The 22,886-nt window shown below is 32.6% G+C and overlaps 4 protein-coding genes across 6 annotated transcripts; 2 read left to right on the top strand and 2 right to left on the bottom strand.

The window, feature by feature from the left end:
• Window positions 1–508: 508 nt before the first annotated feature.
• On the top strand, window positions 509–3,046 carry LOC116340170. The gene is made up of 5 exons (XM_031766473.1): window positions 509–676; window positions 748–1,838; window positions 1,963–2,132; window positions 2,190–2,381; window positions 2,441–3,046. The coding sequence occupies exons 1-5, from the start codon at window positions 600–602 to the stop codon at window positions 2,618–2,620; spliced, it is 1,710 nt and encodes a 569-aa protein (XP_031622333.1). The 5' UTR covers window positions 509–599; the 3' UTR covers window positions 2,621–3,046.
• A 2,404-nt stretch (window positions 3,047–5,450) lies between these two features.
• On the bottom strand, window positions 5,451–6,889 carry LOC116340195. The gene is made up of 9 exons (XM_031766518.1): window positions 6,789–6,889; window positions 6,675–6,725; window positions 6,536–6,607; window positions 6,443–6,469; window positions 6,123–6,236; window positions 6,033–6,056; window positions 5,905–5,928; window positions 5,818–5,841; window positions 5,451–5,751 (listed from the first exon to the last, which is right to left on the bottom strand). Exons 1-9 carry the CDS (start codon window positions 6,845–6,847, stop codon window positions 5,571–5,573), a joined length of 576 nt encoding a protein of 191 aa, XP_031622378.1. The 5' UTR covers window positions 6,848–6,889; the 3' UTR covers window positions 5,451–5,570.
• Window positions 6,890–7,455: 566 nt separating this feature from the next.
• Window positions 7,456–18,708, bottom strand: LOC116340348. Of its 3 annotated transcripts, none has more exons than XM_031766808.1 (8): window positions 17,887–18,708; window positions 15,057–15,492; window positions 14,634–14,891; window positions 14,125–14,409; window positions 13,816–13,990; window positions 11,034–13,719; window positions 10,101–10,963; window positions 7,456–9,980 (listed from the first exon to the last, which is right to left on the bottom strand). In XM_031766808.1, the coding sequence occupies exons 2-8, from the start codon at window positions 15,226–15,228 to the stop codon at window positions 9,725–9,727; spliced, it is 4,695 nt and encodes a 1,564-aa protein (XP_031622668.1). In that variant the 5' UTR covers window positions 15,229–15,492; window positions 17,887–18,708; the 3' UTR covers window positions 7,456–9,724. The 3 variants fall into 3 exon arrangements, with proteins under 3 accessions (XP_031622668.1, XP_031622670.1, XP_031622669.1); XM_031766810.1 differs by having other exon boundaries at window positions 11,034–13,716; XM_031766809.1 differs by lacking the exon at window positions 17,887–18,708 and adding an exon at window positions 16,956–17,063.
• A 1,942-nt stretch (window positions 18,709–20,650) lies between these two features.
• On the top strand, window positions 20,651–22,874 carry LOC116340350 (venom serine protease-like). Its single transcript, XM_031766813.1, has 8 exons — window positions 20,651–20,838; window positions 21,176–21,375; window positions 21,513–21,636; window positions 21,706–21,849; window positions 21,912–22,061; window positions 22,134–22,290; window positions 22,358–22,401; window positions 22,467–22,874. The coding sequence occupies exons 1-8, from the start codon at window positions 20,799–20,801 to the stop codon at window positions 22,802–22,804; spliced, it is 1,197 nt and encodes a 398-aa protein (XP_031622673.1). The 5' UTR covers window positions 20,651–20,798; the 3' UTR covers window positions 22,805–22,874.
• The last annotated feature ends 12 nt before the right edge of the window (window positions 22,875–22,886 follow it).

Here is a 22,886-nt window from a genome sequence, read left to right as displayed (position 1 = left end):
CACTGAATGCAATCTAAACAGCGTACGCATGGATTTCATGTGCGCTACCGTAAATGCTCTGATCAATATACAATTCGCATATTCGTTTATTGCATTGTCTCGGTATGTGCATATGTTTTCATCAACGCATGCTGTATGAATGTATTGTATGTTGAACGCCGAACGTACACACATATTAAAATAACTTGTGAAACGTATGAAATTATTCGCATATACGGTGCGCGAAAAATTTCATACAGTTGTGGTATGGTTTGAATGCAATTTTAAATCATAAGCGCTGCATAGTAAGCAATATTTTTTTTACATAGAGCCACATATATAGGTGCAGAAATGAGCCCGCGTGTCTATCTTTAGGCGCAAATGAATGTCCAAATTTATCGTATACAATTGTAATCTTTATAAATACAACCAAGTTGGTTGAAGTTCAACCATTGAACCAATGCAAATATTTATGATAAGAAAACAGCTCAACTTTTATCATTGCATTTATTCCGTCGTAATTTATTCAATGTATAAGTTCAATTTCTGTAGCGATTTTCATTTCATTTCAGTTTTAATTTTTAACCGAATAAAAGTGTTTTTCCGTATAATCATTAAAAATGGGAGTTCAATATTTGACTAGATTTGTTGAAGATAACAAACTATACAGTTCCATAAATATTTGTGAAAAGATTCGGTAATTTAAATCAGAATACAAATATTAAGATTGCTTCATTTAATTTGAAATTCAAAATTCTTAAATCCTAGAGAAAATGCGAATGCCATTATAATATTCGATGTAATGGGTTTTGTGCATCTATTTGGATCCTGTACAGATGAATTAAATTTGGGAGGACGACAGCATAGTTATCTCCGTGTATTCGAAAAATTCGTGGATGAACTCAAAAAAGCTGGAGCAACACTAGTATTTTTCTGTGACGGCCAATTGCAACCAGATAGAAATGATATATGGTGCAGTCGACGTGATAATGAGTTTCATGATGCAATGTCGCTCATTGGAAATTCTTCGAATGCAAATCAACGAAAACCAAAAAGATTTGGATGTAAAACCCTTTCGAAAAGTCTTACAAAACTAATTGAAGATAAGAATTATGGTGATGTTTTGATTTCAACTCAAGTAGAGTGTGATTCATCAATTGCAAAATATGCTGCTGAAAATAAAGCATTAGCAATTGTCGCAAGCGATTGTGATTTCCTAATCTACGAAGGAAACGCTGAATGGTGGGACATAAAATTTATTGATATGGAAAGAATGCAAGCCAATGCCTATGATCCACGTAAACTACGCCGTTTTCTTCATCTGACAGATGATAGGCAAATGAAATACGTTGCAACAATTGCCGGAAATGATTGTACTAAATCTATAATCAATCAAAAATACATTAATTTTAAAAAAATTGCACAATTTTGTGCTTCTCTAAATCCAGAACATTCCGATGAAGAGATTTTCAAAAAAATCGAAAAATACATGCGCGAATCTATGTACGTTCGGGCAAATGATGCAAGAGATTGTATCATCAAAAGCATCAAGTCATACGATATAAATTTCAACACAACCGATATCGATCCATTCGATAAATATTGCTCATCGAATGTTTTGATATACGCTTTTCGAAACGATGCAGTGTTTCAATATGAAGTTAACTTTCTCGATTTTAACATAAGGAACCATCAAACTAACCAACCTTATTTCAACGAGCTTTTAACTGTTTTTTGTAAATTGGGTGGAATTATACTAAAGGACAAATCTAAAAGCGACCCAAAATTGAAAATTGTTTCGAAATATTCAATGAAAGAAAAATACCTGCGAAAGATCCATCAACCGATTTATCCAAATGGTATCCTATTTATTTATGCACTACAATTTAACCAATTTCAAAATATATTTCGCAAACTTGGGCGCAAAAATTAAAAATTCTATATTTCACATTATGTACTAATCAAGAAGGGCGTGTCTTGCAGATGACGTGAAATTTGAAAATCTGATTCTTGAACCAAGTCTTAACGACGATGTCAAGTGGAATTTGCTTCTTTGGAGCATCGGAATAGATGCACAACTCAAGTTTTTTTTGAAGAAAATTCCAGTGGAATATGTTCTAACAGTTTTGGCTATATTTTTCCTGCACAATAAGGTATTATTTATCCTTGATTGAATTATTTACTTTTTAACCATCTTTAAAAAAAATCAGACACAGGAAATTGATCACTTACAAGCAAATGCAATATTGAAAACTCAATATGACTTTTTGGAAAAACGTAAATTTCTGCCATCGATGAAACCAAATTTGAATAGAGAGTCGATTCGTGTTGGACAACTTTTCAATAAAACAAATACCTTGTTATGGGACTGCTTTACGGTGTGCGGACTCAAGAAATTCATTGTAATTTATTTCAAATTCAAACTGTCGAATGTTTTTTTAAACATTTTTCTACTTCTTAGCAATTGGATTGGTTTGATGGACCGTACTTCGGTCATATCTTAAATAGATTTCAACAAGCAGACGTCTATGAAAGGGACATGAAAGAGATTAAGGAAAGTGTTACAAATATAAATAACTTCATCGTGGACGATAAAAGATTTCAACAGAAATTGGATTTTCACCAAAATTACAATGAATAAAATGATCAAAGTATCAAAATAGGAGTCTAGTAGAACTCCAAATTTGTCGAAAAACATTAAAATAAACAACAAATTTTTTAATTCACAAAATTGAAATGTACCAATAGAACACTATTCATATTGTAGTATCAATATTATCAATACTATCACAATATATCGTTAGCGTCATTATATTCACTGTCAAAATATGTCAATTATTATCAAAATAAAGTTTTTGTCTATAACTAATAAGATGTAACCCAGTTCATTTCTTATTCAATTTACGAATATGTACGGTGTTATGCTAAATATGAAACGATTAGTGGGTTTTTTATTTAGTAGAAAGTAAGAGTGATCAAAATGCAATAAGAAAAAAAAGAAGGGCACAAAGATCAACTCAAAAAATTGCAAGCATAGAATAAGTATATACTTTAATCATTTTCACTTTATATTCAATATTATTTTCTTTATAATATTTTTTTCTTCGATTACATACATTTCTTTCAATATAAATAAAAATGTTTTAAATATTTCATAAATAAAAGAAAAACCGAAAAAAACTAAAAGAAAAATGAGAGAAAATTGTTCATTATTTTTGAGAAAAGGAGGAAAACATCTTTCTGAAAAGCTATTCTAAATATGAAACTATTAGAGAACATTATATATAAGTGGACATTAGGTGCTTCATTTTTGGGACATTTTGGAAAATTAAATCGGCCCTATGCATAACCGATGCAAAATGATGATATCTATCCTATAAAGGTGTTTTAAGTTTAAAAAATAATTTTAAGTTTGTTCAGGTGACCTTCGAATGGTGTATGAAATGCCCATTTTTTGCCTTTCACGGATATTATAAAATTGTTTATACATAATCGGATGTTAATTACCTTTCCAACGATATATAGAACGTCATATTTTTTTTAACTCCCCGTTCGAACAATTGGCGCCTTTTGAAAGGCGCACGCACTATTTCTGCGCCTTTTAATGAAATGACGAGAAAAAGAATAAACAACACATCGTATGACTCGTATATAAACAGCGTGTACGAAAAACAGCATAGTAATTCATTCGATTTGTTGTATGCTAAAATGCTGAGACCATACGATGTGTTGTTTATTCTTTTTCTCGTCATTTCATTAAAAGGCGCAGAAATGGTGCGGGCACCTTTCAAAAGGCGCCAATTGTTCGATCGGGTCCATGGAATTTTCTTGGAGGGTCCTTTTTGGAACGATGTTGAACATTTCAATTTTCTCATATTCATGTCACCAAAATCACTTCGGAGGATATTTGGATCTCAAATTTGATGATCCCATCTTATTCTACGTTCAAATACCTTTCCAATGGTGTATCACTCGATTCCTTTTGACCGGTTCCACTGTGTGGGACCTTTTCATGGGAAAAATCAACATTTCGACATCTTCACATTCATGACACCAAAATCGACTCCAAGAATTGTGATTTTGTAAATTTTACTTTCCCATTCGATTCTACTCATGAAAAACTTTAAACATTAAAGTTTTTTTCTTATGAGAAAACTGAAATGTTCAACATCGTTCCAAAAAGGATCCTCCAAGAAATTTGAATATTTTCACTAATTAGATCGTTTCGTTCAAGAATTTCACCTATATTTACTATCATAAAGTTTGTTTACTTATCACAATAAGTGTATTTGGGAGTCTCACAGTGTTTCAATATAAGTATTTTTATTTTCAAAATTTTGTCGTTAATACTTACTTAAATTGATTGTCCTTGGAAACTTATGGCATACAGTGATAATATTATATGCTTGATTATATGGCATCTAGACACGAATTATTACTAAAGTATAAGACTATTACTAACATATTTGTGTAAACATTTTATCTATTTGAGAACAGAACTGAAAATAGTAATTGAGTACAGTGTATGCAATACATACACCGTAACATCATCAATTGTATAGATTATATAGACCAGTAGTGTGAGGTGTAGACTTATAAATTAATTAATACTTATTATATTTTTAAATCCAAAATGTTTAAAAATTGGCATACATCAGCCCGCACTATCTCGCAAAGAGAATGCTCAGTTTTTAAATTATTTTTTCTTGATTTGTTATCATCTTAAAATATCGCTGATTATCAAGTTTATTGCTTAATTATTTCGATTCCAATACGTGTGAATTTATTATTTTTGCGGTGCTGATGTTCATTGATATGCTTATATGCATGATTTTAGCTACAATATTCAAATAAGAATAAAATTAATCTGATCAAAAGCACAGTTTGGAATTCATTTTTCCATTTGAACGAAATCAAAATTCATTTCAGAACTTTTTTTAAAAATCAAAACTTTATCGCTAGATCGAAACTATGGTGTATTTTTTCGTTTTATTTTTGAAATTTCAAAGCTTTTGGTTCGATTCAGCACAAAAAAAATGTTGTAAAAATGACACGATGACTCAAAAATCGTTCCAAAAGTTCATCGTTTTATTTCACGTTTATACCAATATTATTATTGTTATGTGAATACAATCGCTTTCACTGAACGTTTTTTTTAAATCGGTAATTACGTGCTTCAAAAGAGTTTCGTTCGATTGTTTCATAATTGCGTCACGTTAACAACAGAAGATCGACCAAATTATTCAAATTCTTATCAAACATGCGATGATAACAAATTACTTACTGTTCTAATTTATTTCTCATTCTGAGTATTACATTTACCAAATATCATCGAGTTAATTTTAAGTAAATAATCGTAATAGGCATGTCACACCTGTTCTATTTTAAAACGCATGCGTGTTTTAAGGACAGAAGTTATCAATTCTTGCTTTCAGATACTCCCTATATTCAAAATTCATATGAAACGACGGTTTTTTCTTGTGAATTTTACTGAATTGAAACATTTTATTTAAAAGTTCAAAAAACAATTCATACAGTTTGTTGAGTTAAACAAAAAGTAAATGATATGTTTAATTCAAATCGAGTTAGTTTCATTTATTTGATCCTTTCTTTTTGCTAGATTGCCCTTTATTTTTACCCAGGTGGCTTATAAATTTCGGATCAATATTTTTCAAGGGTCCCTGTGTGAATCCCATCACAGGTAAACTATGAAATTTCGCAAGTGCCGCTTCCAATTTTCCAACAATTTCTTTAGCCTCTGGCGTAAAATCCCTGTGTTTAAAATAACTTTGGCTTAAAGACTGAAGCTCGATATATTTTCCAACAAAAGTGACTTACTTCGTAATTTTATTCATCTCTTGTCTGGTGCAAAAAATTAAGTTTATTATTCAAACAGATTTGATATTAGATTATTTCTACACTTACTTCATATCACGCAAATTTTTATTGCTATTCATCAGAATCACAAAATAGAACAAATGTTGTTAATTTTTACAGAGAAATTTTCAAAAGTATCACATATATGGTAAGAAAATGAAAATAAATTTACTCACATTTTGTTTATACGTTGCTTATGTCTGGAATATCAAAAAAATTGAATTAATTGTTTCGTTGGATATGCTTGAGAAATAAATGAATCATACACAGCTAGTTGAAGATTGCCCGTTTGCCATTGATCTATTAAGTTATCGACATCGTCATTTCCTGATCCATGCCGCTCTTTGCTCCTTGATGTGGACGGATCACTTGAAGTGGCTCTAAAAGGGTTTCAGTTTACTTAATATTGACCGAATAGACTTTATAATTAATTAGGCGTACGCATTTGCTCCTCTAATATATTAAAAGTATGAATTTATGTTCAGTTATTTGAAGCACTTTGAAATTAATAAAATATAAAGGGAGTTATTTTACAATAAAAGTTTTCTATTTCTAAGTTCAAATAATAGTCATCAAAAATACTTACGTCTCAACGATGTCAGCAATACTTTTTCTGAAATATTAAAATTTTGATAAAAATGGATGTTGATCTCAATGTAAAATGAATAATGAAACATACGCTTCACTAATTATCTCTTCAATTTCATGCCGTAATTGAATATTTCGTTGTAGGACTTTCTCTGCAGCTTCTCTAAAATCATAAAATCAAGAAATTCTTCATCTAGAAAATTATTTTGAACAAAAGAAGAAATACATACGCTTTTTCAATGAGATCAGTTAGCTCCGGAATATTACCACCATCAATCGGTCTATAACATTATTTAAAATTTTTCATACATTTTTACAATTCATCAACTATACTTAATACTTACAATATGACAGCGACTAAAATGATCAGAGCCAGCACCAAAAAACTTCGAATAAATAACATCTTGATTCAAGAATAGTTATAATAAACTGACTTTCATTTGTCTTGATCTAATATTTATAGCAATTTTTCATCATTTTACGAATCATACGATCGCTTGCTCGCTAAATTTTTCGAATTGATAATGTCGTTTGAGGAATGTTGGGTTACAGAAATAGATTAGAAATTCGATAATTTACAGAAGCAATTTAATTTTTATTATGAAAAACAAGGTATAAAAAACAGAATATTTACACTATCACTTTTATACAACAACGATAACATTAGCTAGAATTCAGAATGTGGATTTAGCCACCTGTGCTGATATTCCAATGATGAGATATAAATGTCTAATAATAAGATATGAGAAGCCGTGTGGAGATAGACAAAAACAGTACACAATACAAAAGAAAACCTTCAATTATGTGTGCATAACTTACACACGTTGTTCAAAACTGTTTTTTACCCTTGAATCTTTCCTGTGCAGACCTTGCTCTTCACTTTTCGAACCCTCATGTTTGATTTACCGATTACATAATATCCTCCCTGAGTTTTTTTTATGGATTATTCAGTTCTAAAGCTATTTGAATGAGAATTTAAAATGAAATTAAAAAAAAAACACAATTTCGGAGTTCATTGAATTATTGTTGTTCATTTATTTAAAAATTCACACAGTAGGTACAGGTTTGTTTACAGTGATTTCATTTCACTTTCCATTTATAATATATTCTCCATATATTTATGTAATTTCTTAAATCATTCATTTTCAATTTGTCTATATGATAAAGTATATATATATATTTCTTTCATTTCTTTCTATTTCCTTACTCTTATGAACAATACTCGTATCAGTGCCTAAAATAAGTAGCAATTTTTATCGAACAAGTTATGGTTTATATAGCCACCACAACCGATGCTCCTGAATAAATTAAATATTCTTTCTATTACACATACTTTCTTTCAATATATTTTTTTTTATCGGGTATAATTAAATTGACATACATAGCCATACAGAAATGTGGTTTTACCATCGACGAAACCAACTTTCATTCCTCCCATCTATATTATAATCCTATTCAATTTTATTTGTCGTTCCTTATGATATTTTGATTCGAATAAATGTCGAATCGACTCAAAACCGATGTTGCATCACATGAAAGAGCCACTCAAAAAGGTAATTAATCTGGGTCTTTTTTAGAACCAGTGAATAAAGAACTGGGAAAATGTGTTTATTCAAATTGAATGGAGAGGGACATTTTTAAAAAAAATGTGTCTTTGTGAATCTTATTCTAGGCACTGATTTTCACAAATGATAGCATCAAAAGTACAGGTCGACTTCTTCACAGCTGAACTAACAAATTCATCAGTCAATTCTGGCAAAATTACAATTGAATCACTTAATTACGGAAATCGAAATTAAGATTGATCATCAATGAAATATCTCTCTGTGCAACATACTCTTATTTTTCCATGGTATAAAAAGTAAAGAGAAAAACTGGAAGAATTTCAAATGTTTTCAAAAAATGACAAGTTTTTTCTTTTGTTTTTGTATAAATAAATAAAATTATATAATCTCATTGACTCTCCATCTGATTCAAATGTCTTCCACCAATGTTCCAAAAAAACGATATGAAAAAATCGGCGCATTAAAGTATGTGGCGGCAATTTTTTTACTTTCCTTATAGAAATATTACACAAAAAAGCAAGACATAACACCAAAAAAAAGATTCACCATGTGACAGAAGTCGGAAATTTTAACCGAAAAAAAATGTACGAAAAACAAAAATGCCTAGTTTCATTTTGGATAAGTATTCGTGGCACATGAAGAATTCACAAAAAGAATAAACGAAAATGATTCTAATTTGGTTTTTGACTGTGACTTAATCCAAAAATGAAAAAAAAATCGACAAAAATTCTACAATGAAAACATATTTGATCACTTGAAATGCCACAGGTTATTATTATTTTTTTTTTTTTTAAGTCAATCATACTCAAACGTCATTTTTTCATTAACAAAAAAGTCCTCTCTGTGTTTGTAAATAAACTTTGGAAAAATTGTCAATATATATATTCAAAAATTGTTATCAAGTCTTGCAAAAAGTTCTCTTGCCAAAAATAAGAAATATACGGTAATCTTTTTCGTTTAGCGATCATTCGATATTGCGTTTTGAATTAATCATAAAACTCATAATCATTAGAACTCGTTTGATCTGAGAATTACTCGATATTCGGCGTTGCCGTTGCGTGTATGGATGATGAAGAACTGATTTTGGATGCGAATCATACACGGATATGACGGAAAATATACATGAAATTATCTATACAAAAAATAACCCCAATATCATAAAGAGATGATGTACATCCAACAATTGTGTTCCTTGATTTATCAAAGATTTATGTAGCAATGGAATTTGAATCTGTTTCTATTCACATTTGTATATCATACAGTATATGGATATAAAAAAAGTAATAGGAAAATCACACATTCATCATATTAATACACTGAATTAGTGTTTTAGGTTCGGTTTTTTTTTTCTATTTCACTAAAATATCCATGTACACAAATGTCTCTAAATTTCAAATGTATATTCATATTTTTTTTTGTGTAAGTATCTGGTTTTCATTCATTTGGGTATTCGAATTGATTTCTTTTTTTGTTTATGCCAAAATTTTATTGCAGTAAAATGACGAATTGACCGACATAAACCAAAACGAACATTTTATCGGTAATCAATTTCGGTCGGGTTGTTGTTTTGGCGCTGTCAACATCACGATTTTTTTATTTTAGAAAATAATATTGTAGCATATCCATACTTGAATAAACTCTTGATTGTTCTTTGTTCGATTTGTTCATTGCAGACATCAATTTAAAAACACATCAAAAAAAATGGTTGGTTTGCTTTATTTCGATAAGTAGCGTTGATGATATAGGCATAAAGCTCGATGAATTAACTCATACTGTTCACTGTTTTGCACCATTCCACCACGCTGTAGCCTCAAATTGCTTACTATGCCCAACACATCGACGGACGCATGTTTCGTTGTTGTGTCAGCATTTAATGATGATGACGTTGACGACGATAAATAGCTCAAACGCAATTGACGTAAACCATTCAAAATAGCTGCCACACAACCAGTTCGCCCAATCCCAGCCGAACTGAAAAAGAAAACGATACCAAGATAAAACATTTAAGTTGAAATCAATTCAATGGTTGAAGAAAGAATTTTTTATTTTCCTAAAAAAAAAAAAACAAATCAAATTTTAACAAAAACTCACCAATGAATAACGGGAATAGTTCCATTGAATGGTATTTGATTTAGCATCGTTGGCATGCTGTGTATCTTATTCATTTGAAGTTCATTCGCACTTTGTTGTGTTGAATCTTCGCCAGTTTTAAATTTCGTAGCTGCTGCGTCATTGGCTGAGAGATCATTATGTGCGTATAATAGTTCTTGTTCACAATCCGAATCGATAAGATTAATACACATGTCGAGTACGACGTCAACATTTTCGGGCGAACGATGATCGGGCCAATGTGGAAACCAATAATGATATACAACAAAAAGTTGTACTTTACGTTCGTGTTCAACGGCCGGTGTTAATGCCACATTTACATCACTATCAATCACTGTTATGCCCTTATTTTGTCGCTCAAATGTATGATACATGCAATGAAATTTTCGTATTGTGTATCCGCCTTTGTTCAGACAATCAACCGTTTTTATAGCAAAAAAATTGAAATTAAACTTTGGAAAATCGAGCAAATGTTCACCAATTACTTCCGTATGAATTTCATTTGGTTGCGCTAAATCAAACCATTCACATTCATGGGCCGCAAAATATGTATCCAGTTGATTTTGTGATTGTTGGCTATCTTTTTGGCGTCGCTCATCATTGCTTAGAAAGCATAGAAATCGATTGACATTTTGTGGAAAATAAATTGCACATTTTGATTCATCATTTTCAATTATATCGGTGAGCATTGCGATTTTTTGTTGAAACGGCAATGTATCCACATTGCCACCATTTGATTTAAGATTTTTCTTGTAATTTTGATAAACCATTAGCCAAAAATCATAAATGGTATTTGTTAACGGTCCTTGTGTGGCAATGTAAGAGTTTTGAGTATAATCAGGACCCTATTCAGAAAATGAAAAACCAAAATTATTAAATGGAAATTCATAACGGACAGAAAAGTATTGAGCTCACCTTAATATAATTGGCATTGATGTACAATTCAGATGTGGGTTGCTCTCTTGCTTGACTAGTTGCATCGAATTCCGCATCAAGAATGACACGCGAATGTTCGTTTGGCAAAATGGTTTTATATCGATTTTTCACTTGTGAGCCGAACACAAGCGGTTTCTCTTGGTAATTGGTTGGTAAGTCCCAGAACTCCTGATGCAAATTGGTAAGTAGAAAATTCTGTTCACAATGGCATTTAGTTAGACATGATTTACATGTTTTACAAATTGTACACGTTGTTTCGCACGATTTGCATGTTTTGTCATCGTCATCATTGCTGACATTTGTTCGGCCATCAATTGCAGCCATTCTGCCATAGCTTCGATTAAATACATTGCTAAGCGTTGTTAATTTATGATCGGTTAATATATTCGATGCATTTTGTAAAATTTGTATATTTGCCAAATAAATTTTAAAATCTTCGGATGTGGTTTGTGGGCTTAATGGTTTTGTTGTGATATTTCGTATGATTGATGTTGTACATGGGCAATATGTTGTATCTTGATCATCATAAACATCGTCCATTTCGCTATTCGATTGATTTAAATCGACCACTGAACTCGTTTTTATTGGCGGTTGACACAATGAAAATGTATTATGAACGTTTAAATTTTCCGAACTAAAAAATTTTCGACAACCCGTACGATTCGCTGCTGTTCGATTGTCATCATAGCCGATTGATTTTTTATCATCATCGTCATCGTCATCGTCATCGTCGTCGTCGTCGTCGTCGTCATCGTCATCGTCATCAAGCGCATCTTCCGAATTTGTCTCGTGAGTTTGATAATGTGTTTGAACACCGCGTCGACTATCACTATTGCATCCCGATGCCGATGTTGATCGTTTTGTTGTTTTCTTTAATATTCCACCACCACCGCACATTGTGCATATTCGATGATCTTCTAAATGAGATTCAAAATTATTGCTACTGTTTAAGCTTAGATCCGAACCGCGAAAATAGCAATTTGATGTGCTGAGCGCACGTTTTTGTATATTCGATCGACATTCCAATTGTAGCGTTAGACTGGCATTTGAATTTCGTCGTTCTAATAAACCTTTTTTAGTCGTTGCTAATGTTGTATTGGCACGTTGCATATCAAATTGTCTGCTCATAACATTCAATGAATTATGACTATTGAAACGATTCAATGTCGATTGCATTTGTGTACTACTATTTACTGTATGCGCACCACCAACAATATTTAATGTTAAACTTGTATTCGAACCGCGACGTTGAAGTAAATTCTTTTTCATGCAAAAATTTGATCGTGAGCTCGGTATCGTTGTACTATTACTGCTGATTGTCGTCGGTTGATAATGTTGATGTGCTGTTGTCGATGATGTGAATGATGATGGCGCGACCGTTGTCGCTGTCGATGGTGCAAAAAATTTACTGGTCGCCAAACATGGTTTAGGTACATTTTGACTATTTATTGATTGATTTACAGCGCCAGATGATGCAGCCGTCAATGTTGCTGTCGCTGCTGCTGCCGTCGTCATTCCAAATATATTGTAATTGGAACGTGTTAGACTGCAATGTGAACCTTGAAAGTTTGATAAACTATAATTTGATAAACTTAGACCGGCCGCACTCATATTACTTCGAAAGCCCAAAAAATTGCTGCCCGTATTATTATTACTATGATTGTTTGTTCCGCCACCGCCTCCGCCACCGCCTCCGCCACCGCTGCCACTGATGCCACAATTGGTAATTAAACTATTTGCCGACCCACAGATTATGTCACAATCGACATCGTCTGTGCTGGTTTCAAAGCTGCTCGTATTTTCATGATCGCATGCATACACATCATCGTAATAATCAACCACCGTTCCCTCTAATATCGGCTCAGTTTCTGGATTCAATTGTAATTTTTCGTTACATTTACGTTCGGCCGCTTTTTTACTCGCAAAATATTCAGCGCTCGATGCAAAACCAGATTTTCGATGTCCAATCCCTTTGTTGGTATTCAATTTGCTCAATGAATTTTTAAGGATTTGCTGACGTCGTGGTGTGGTCGGTACCGACATTGATGCATTACTTTCAACACACAAAAAATTCGACAATAAATGTGGTTTATTTCGCATCATTGCCATTTGACCGCCAACACCGGATTGATGCGGTCCCATCAATTCCGATGGGCCCATGCCCGACATCGTACATTCTCTATCATACTTAATTGATGGTTCTGAATCCAGTGAAACGGCCTTTTGTCGAGTTTGTGTGAGTGTTGGTGTTTTTGGTGTTGTCGATTTCGATCTTGACAATGTAAATTTGAAATGTTCATCTTTTGTGTCGCTTGGCGACGATTGATAATCAACCGTTGGCAATGAATCATCTTTAATCGTTAAATCCAATACCAAATGATTGATATTTTTTGATAAGCATTTCGTATGCGATTGATGTTCGGCCGATGTTAATTTGGCCGGCGAATGAAATGGTGTACTTTCATCAAATGATGATGTCGTTTGAGCCATTGCACGTTCCATTAGCTCTTCAACTGGAATACAAAGATTCCCCTCCACCATTTTGGCACTATCCGAATCCAAAGAAATTGACTTTAAACGTGCTCGTCGCCCGTCCGTCTCTTTTGCTTTTGGCTTTGGTGCACTGCTACAGCATTCATCCGATGTTACAATTTGAATGTTACTACTTTGATGCAGAGGAAAAAAAGAAGAAGAAATGTCAAGTTTCGCTCTATGTCTTCGAGTCAAATTAAAATCGAATGCCAAAAAACACCATCGTTACCTGCTGTAATTGCTTCTATTGTAGTTGTTATTATTGTTGTTGTTTATTAAAGTGGCTTGATTGTTTTGCTTGTCATCCGTTGCAATGATCACATTGTTATTGTTGAGGGTACTGAACGTAGTGGCCGACAGTTGTTGAGTATGGGCTCGAGATGCCTCTTGTGATGTTGCCAAAGCTAATGGACAAATCCAATATGAAACGAAATGAGAACGAATGGATTATTTTTATTTACAAAATGGTAATAATAATGTTCAGTAAATAAAAATGCAAAAAGGTTGTGAAGCAAAATTGAATGGGATGTACACTCACGTGACGGTGTGTCAACATCGGGAAAATGAAAGTATGTCGAGTTTTTGAACGGTTCGGTGATAAGGGGTGAATATGTGAAAATATTACAATCGGTACGGGGCTCGTGTGCGGTATACATTGGTGATGAATGTGTACTTGGTGGACTCTTATAACTTGATAATGGTGTGTTTGGTGAATTTTGTTGGAGCGCATACTTTGGCGAATCCAAACGATGTTCCACTGGACTTCCATACTGGCCATGTATACCAGGAACATTCTCTTTATTGTCATTTGAATGCATCACATCTAATCGGAGTAAACACAAAACAAACAAACAGAATTATAGTCTTTAACATTTTACAAATTTTCAAGAAAATAAACGAAAAATGTAGAAAATTTCGATAAGAATCGATTCAAAATCAACTATTGATAAGTGATTCAAATTTTATTTGTCGGATTTTGTATTGACAACAATCTTGGCAATATTTTGGTTGTCAGGTTCGGTTGCCTGGGCAAATGGAGAGACTCACCTACTTTATTTACACAGTGTATTTTTTTTTGGATATATGATGGTGACATGGCTGGTGACGATGATGATGAATCGGATTTACGTTGTTTACTTTTACGTGATGATGATATGCCAGGGCTGTTTGTGGCCACATCAGATGTGGATGCAATATTGGTCACCATATCGCCGGTCATCGATGTAGATCGGGTATGTGGCACTTTCGATTGATGCGCATGATGCGATTGCTGTGAATTATCAGGTACATTGTGTTCGTGATTGGCTGTGTAACCAGAAAATATAACACGAAATTAGTTGGTCATGATTTTTAAATTAGGCACCAAATAAAAATATAACATTGTATGTTTGGGAAAGTAAATGTATTAATTGAGTTGTTAATTGTAATAATAATAAAAACAAAAAATATTGATTGAAAAAAAATGCTTACATTGAATAGTAATGCCATTGCCCTTGTGTTCGTTCGTATTGGCAATGCTACTGCTGCTTGTTAGTGTCGCACTCGAATCGGCATCAATCGAGAGGTCGGTGACTACTTGTTCGGTTAATTTGCTGTTTAAATTCCTTGACGACGACTTCGAATCCGTTTCGTGCGAATCCATTCGTAATAATTCACTCAATTCGATTTGATTCGATTTTGGATTTGATTGTTATTTCTTTTTCTTTTTCGCATTAGAGTTCAGAAAAATCGTTAATTTAGCTTACATTTAATCGTTCAATTTCCTTTAAACATGGTTTTACTTCTTATACTACTTCTGTTTCCTCTTGATTTGTTTTCGCTCGTTGCGTTCACTCTCTGGGGCTTGCTGGAGGACTATGATTTTGTGTGAACGTATGATACGCATCCATTTTAAGCCGATTCATTTCTGTTGGAAATGTCAAAGGGATTGAATTAGAGATGGAAATGGGGACGCAGAGAGAGAGAGAGAGAGTGAGATAGAGATAGTTAATATTTGATATAATTTTTGTGTTTTGTCTTTTCATTCATCACGTCATTCTGACCTAAAGCAACAAATGGCAAAACGTCGAAAAATTTAGCCATAAATTTATTTCGGTAGATCAGTATTACAATTAAATTGGTACCACATGTTCCAATTCACTCTTTATCTCAATTTAAGATGCTTGTCAAAACATCATCAAAAGATTGTACAAATGCCATTTCCACAGATGGAGGAAATGAATCAACAGAAAAAAAGGGAATGACATGAAGACAATACAATTGGATTATTCATGAAAAAAAAACACGAGTAGCACTTTTGCAATGAAGACGACGACAACGATGATGATGCATTTGGTTTAATTATTTCCAATGCTAAGCTCAAAGTGAGATCTAACGCTACAATAGGAATGATTCCATTACTTTCATCCGCTTAAATCATTCGAAAGAAATAAAAAAAAATACTTCTTGTTTTTCTTTCACTTCCGCCGATGTCGTTTGTTGGAATTCTTTTCCGTATAATGTTTAGTTCGCTAAATATAAGATTTCCGGACGATTGAAAAGCGATACCTTATATTCAACACCAACAACAACAATGGGGAAAAAATTCATTATAATAACGATTAATTGTTGTTAATTGTTCGTTCCGTAGTGTAGATATAGTTAAAAAAAAAGGGAGACAACAACAACCATGAAGGTAAAGCAAAAAATAAATGAAAAGAAACAAATATAGGCCATTGCATGGAAAAGATCGATATTTCAATGCATTGACGCTCAATCAGTGGTATGAAGGGCAACACTTTTTTTAGCAACAGTTGTCTATTTTGATATTGGCAAAGTTTTCCTCGCGGGAAAAATATTGTCGATTGCAGAGAAAGAGAGAAGGAGAAAAACGAATCGTACATGCATCCAGTCAGACATTATACTTGATACCGATATACATTGTACGCGTTGTATAGTTTTTGCAAGCAACCTTGGAAAAAGTGAACAGAGAAAAAAGAACCTCCGTGTGTGTCGTATATATATGAATTTGAATGTGAGCATGTATCTAATGTATACTTATTGTTATCATAATTTTCCAATCTCGGTTTTTTTTTTGCTTGATTTAAAATATGCAATGAGCGTATTGTTGCCGAAATCCTGAAACCAATGTGTTTTTGGTGACAAAATAAAAAACGATTTTTTTGTTGCTGTTTTGTGCAACCAGAAGAAAACATATACATGAAAAATCGACTGCACTAGTTTAAATTGTGTTAAAACAATGAACAAGCGCACTCACTCATCGTTTTACGATATTTTAAAAGGAATAACAAACATGGTATCACACATATTGTATAATCAACACGAATAGAAAAAAAAATAATATTTGTGTCGTGTACGAGAATAACATACCCAATAGCAAATGGAAATCTTCAATGAACTTTTTTTTCTTTCAACAAAAGTCATTTTAAAAATAATAAATTACTTCCGACAATTGAATTGAAATGACGACTAATTTCAAACTATAATCGAATTCTCCGGGCTGAACTATTTAAAAGTATCAAGATGATTTGAGTGTATGCCTGTGTGTATTGTATCGAATTAATTGTTGTCGTTTTTTTCCTTCTACTTTTGTCATTTAAAATTGTTTACGGCCGATAGACCCCCACGACTATTTCCTTCTCTCTCCAACGCAACTACGATTCTCAAACACAAACAAACCCAAAATTGTACACAATCCAATTAAAAGATTATTAGCCATTCATACTTTCTCTGCTACATTGTATTTTCACACATATTGAGATGGAGAGTGAGTGGAAAAAAAATCATTGACTTCTCGAAAGTAATCTTCAGCCAAAATCAGTCACACAATGCAAAATAATTTTAATTGTCATATATCTTGTAATCTCTATTGTTGTTGTTGAATTTGAATGTACCTCATACATGCACGCACACACACACGCGCGAGCGCGCGCTCATTCTTATTCAACATTCCTGCACTCACTTTGACTGTCTCGGTATGCGCTTAGGATCTCTGGCCAGCTTAAATAGCTGATAAACATATTTGTATAAAGAAATGACACCAGTTGACTATTTTAAAATTCAATGAGATTCAACTAAATGGATTTTTCCCCTGCTTATTCCCATTTGCCGATAAAATAAAAGAGAAAACGTAGAAAAATAAATTCTTCAATATTTCCTGTCGACACACATACACCATAATCCGTATTTCCTTTTCTCTGTACACATTTTACACGGTAATACACTTTCGAATATATCAAATATTGTCTATCTCATCGCAACTGAAATGGAATTTAAAAAGACGACAACGATAAATACGCACCGAATTATATGAATTTATTTGGCTGGCCACCGTGAATTTCGTTTACATTAAGATATTTACAACGATGACAGTGGCGACGATATTCACAATTTTCGATGTTGAATTTGATATCATGCTATCCATTTCGGTTGATTTCTGATGACGGCAAACGCAAATATTTTTCAACTGTTTTCTTTCAATTGTTTCCCTCTCCCAGTTCTTCTTCGACTTCTATTATTATTGATTACACCACAAATTAAAATCACTTTGCAAACGTTTTTGCAAGCCAAATTGAAAAATTTTGCTTACTGTTATTACTTCTATTTAATTCACACACAAATATATATGATTTTACACTATAAACATTTCGTCGATTTAAGTTCCAATTGTTTTAATTTGTGTGTGTGTGTGTGTGTGTGTATGTGTCACTTTAATGCTGAATTTTTATTTCTTGTTAATCGAATTGTTTTTCATCGTTGCGATAGAAGGAAAAAAAAACAAACACTTTTTGATTATGTTGTGCGCTAGTGAAAGAGAATCTTCATCGAAACGCACACAATATATTTTTTTTCACTCATTTTAGTTGTCCGTCTCTTGTGTTTTTCAAATTTTGTGTATGTACATATTGTTTGCATCAAGCCATCTGATTTATCACTTACTTTTCCTTCAATATATTTGAACTATTACGGGGAAGATTGAGAGAGATTCTTAAAATAAGCGATGGTGCAAACATCACAATGTTCAAAAACAAAAGTGTTTTCTTCTCCTTTTTTAATTCGTATTTTTGCTTCAATTTATTGTTGTTGTTGTTGTTGTTATTGTTTCTTTCGTCAAGGAATAAGAGAAAAATAAAACAAAAACCGAAAATTAACAAATAAAAAAATTATTTATACATATACACACTGGCGAAAAAAATACACTCTCAGCGTAGAAGAAATTCTATTTATCACGACATTTCCTTTTTTTCTTCTTAAAAATTCACGATTCACAAGTTGATGGCAAATTGTCAGTGCGTCGTGTTCATGAAGTCGAAAGAAGTGAAGAGTGAAGTAAAAAAACACACAACATACAGAGAATAACATACATATAGTTTTGTGTATTTATATTCATAGGTCTCTCTGTCAGTCTCAATAGAAAGAAAGAGAATCAAAATTAAAGTGTGAATACGATGTGGTGGTTGCGTGTGTACGTGTTATGTTTGTGTTTATTTCACGACAAAAAAAGCAGCGCACTTACACACGGGCGCGCATTTGTTTTCGATTTCCTTTCTTTTTTACACACTGGAGACACTTCACTGAGTTCATCTAGGGGCCTTGCATGTGGTACACATACACACTATTTTTGTGTGTCTGGCCTCTGTATGTGTGCGTACAATATTTGACACAAAATGGGCTTTCGTTATATGACAATGAATCATGACACTTAATCAAAATGTTAGTACGTCGATGTAGTTCTCTCGCTTTTTTTATTCAACGTTTTTTTGTTCTACGTCGCAATCAGCTGAAGTTTCTGTTGAAATTAATGGGCAATCGGAAATGAACACAATTAAATGATGCAGGTTTGAATCATCTGAATATGATTTGTTTGGTGGCGATGATGAAATAAAATCAAATAAAATATTCTTTTTGCACAACAGAAACACATTTGTTTTTGTAGTACTAGATCAAAACATCGATATTCCTAGCGCGAAACTTGAAATTACTTAAACTAAATGATATACAAAAGAAAGAAATTCTGGCGATAAATTGCAATGAACAAAAATATCTTTGTAAAAACACGGCCTATCAAATCGATTGGTCATAAAGCATTTATTTTTAATTCAATTTTTTTTATAGAAATTTACTTATACTACGCCTAATTCAATTTTATCAAAAACATTTTTATGACTGATTCGATAAACATTGCATTGTGTTATGGGTACACGATAAACTCAAAGGAAAAAAATATATTTCACAATTCGCATTCAAGGGTACTCCCTCTTTCTCTTTCGTTTCTTTATTTTTTTCGATAAAATCGTACACTTTTACTTCTTTTTTATGATCCAAATATGATATTATTATAGGAATCGTATTAAATTTTAATCACATTTCAAGCAATAGTTTCGTCTCTTTTTTTTATCAAAATAAAAATAAAACGTTTTTAGAGCGTGAACACATTTATTTTCTCGGGATTGTTTTTATTTGATGATAAATCGCGTCACCGATGTTACCATTTGCCAACTAGGTTATCATCAACCTGATGAATGTCTTCAATGTGTTTTCGTTATATATATATACATATATATTTGTTCAGTATTTTTCATTTTCATGTAGTACATTTGTATAAACAAATGTTCTCCCAGGTTATTCAAATTTGGGTCACCGTATACAATACTGTATAAATATCCACACACATTTTTATGCAATATGAAGACAATAATCTTTTCAAGTCATTTCTCGGGATATTCAATACCGAAATCACACATTCCGGCTTTCGAAATGGCTTTAATTGTTGATCAAACTTTTCTTAATCTCAGCCCATTTAACACGTAATAAAAGGCTGACATTTATTATTTTACACCGTATATATATACCGGTATTTGGATATGCACGACCTATTATTTTGTTGTTGTTATTGTTTTCGTTGAAACATTGAATATGAAAGAGTTTCCTGGCCATGAGGGTTAAATTATATTGCACGCAATGTGATTCGTCAATAGACGATTTCTTCTCGGTTCTATTCCTACATAAATATCTATGGAAAATCAAATATTCGTGCCATTTTTATTCAAAACAGCGCTCAGCAGTTGGACTTTTTCAATTCATTTTGGTTTGCATTTTCCTTTCGGAGTTCATTGAATTTCTGAGGATTTTTTTGTTCATTTAAAGTAAAATCATTTATAAGAAATTGTGTGATATTTCTAATTAGCTGAGCTCAATAGTCATCAATGCAATATGATGATTAATTCATCATCGAAATATATCGTCATATTTTGTAAGTGCGTCAAATGTACAACAACATTTTTGGAATTAAAACATTTGTGTGTGTGTACATTCATGAATGAATAATATGTCCAGTGTTTATTTAATTCCTTAATCACAACCAACTGTTCATACGATATAAATACCTTGTTATGATTGACGTTCACATTTTTTGTTGCTTTGCTTGCGGTTTACGAAAGAAAAAGAAATAGATAAACATATAACCAAACAACTGTTTTCTGTAAATAGCATGATTTTTGCGTATTGCGCACTATAAAAAAAGTGCGATTAAATTTCATATCATAGCATCTATAGTATTACATAGAAACTTTTTGTATATATTTTTGCAGTGTTTGTATTCAAATGGATATATGCGCAAAATTTTAACGGTTGTGATTTTTACAAAGAATTAACTCCTGGAGTTGTTTATACATTTACATCACCAAATTCACCGAATCTATATAAACCGGGCACATTTTGCCGTTACACTGCCACCGCTCCAATTGGAAATCAAATCACGTTAAAATGCACTGAAGTCAATTTACCGTTTGTAAGTATCAATCAATAAATATTTGAATTTTTGTAATAAAGTTGCTGTCATCGTTAAGGAAAATTGAAAGAGAAACACTTCTTTTAATTTAGAATTTTCGATTTTGCATTTCTTCATTAAACTTTCAATGATTACAGTCTGATCGATGTTCGGGTGATCGTTTGCAAGTGTCTAGAGCCGGAAATATCAATTTGGCTGATAGTGAACGCTATTGTTCCGGACCATTTACAACGAAATCATTTTCCGAAAGGCTTGTCGTGGGTAATTTAATTATAGAATTTTTGAAAAGAAAAGAAAATGTTTGTTATTCAAAATATTTTTTTTGCATAGCTTTATTGTCGCCACCACAAAGTTCGGGCGGTTTCTATCGATGTGAATTGTATGCGTTAAAAGGTTGTGATTGTGGTCGAAAGAAAAAGTCACGAATTGTTGGCGGCACTGAAACCGTTATAAATGAATTTCCAAGCATGGCAGGTATGATCTTCTTAATGGAACCATTTCCATATTTCTAAGACATTTTTTTGTCGAATTATTAGCGATTGTAACGAAACGCGATGGTAAACTTCAGTGTGGAGCCACGATAATTGATCAATATTATGCATTGACGGCTGCTCATTGTGTGAATACACCAGGAATGTATGCAGACGATATAGAATTATTGGTTGGCGAACATGATTATCGCACTCGTATGCCAAAAAAATGCAATCTGAATATTTTCAATTTGATCACAATCAATTTATTTTTTCATTTATCGCTAGCATCGGAAACGCCATATTCGAAAATGTATGAGATTGTATCAGCAGTAAAACATCCGAGTTATTCGTCAGAAAAGGATATAAATGATATTGCAATTGTAATGACACGTCATCCCATTGCATTCAATTCGGCCGTTGGACCTGTTTGTCTTCCATTTAAGTACTGAACTAATTTGACGCATTAAAAAAATCAATGAAAATAATGCTGATAAGACGTTTCTTTTTAGATATCAATCGGCTTCGTTTGAAGGTCGTCGTGTTGAAGCATTGGGTGGGTTGTTTTCAATTTTCTTTCTTTCGCTTACTTTGTCAATTTTTGTTTCTTTCATCGCTTAGGGTGGGGTACAATTGAATACGGAGGCCCTACTTCGCATCGACTACAAAAAGTATTTTTGGACGTAACAAGTCAATCGAATTGTGAAGCAACCTATCCAAATCGAATAACATCCGGACAATTTTGTACTTACTCACGTGGCAAAGACACATGCAGCTACGATTCGGGTGGCCCCTTGATGTACACCGATCTCACTGGAAATAATTTACTATATCAAATTGGCATCACAAGCTATGGACTGAGCTGTGCCACTAACACGCCAAGTGTATCAACAAAAGTGTCTGCCTACCTAGATTGGATAAGAAATGAGGCAAAATACGCCAGATTTTGTGTTCAATAAATTTTTAGAGGTTTAATTTATTTGATTGAATTATAAAATGTTGGAAAATAAAATCAAATAAATAATTTAATTATTTTTGAAT

The sequence above is a fragment of the Contarinia nasturtii genome, unplaced genomic scaffold (assembly GCF_009176525.2).
Source record: "Contarinia nasturtii isolate CC-2019 unplaced genomic scaffold, AAFC_CNas_1.1 Cnas_scaffold_630, whole genome shotgun sequence".
In the NCBI taxonomy this organism is placed as follows: Eukaryota; Metazoa; Arthropoda; class Insecta; order Diptera; family Cecidomyiidae; genus Contarinia; species Contarinia nasturtii.
Note: the sequence above shows the minus strand (reverse complement) of the source record. Positions and strands in the feature narration are given on the sequence as shown.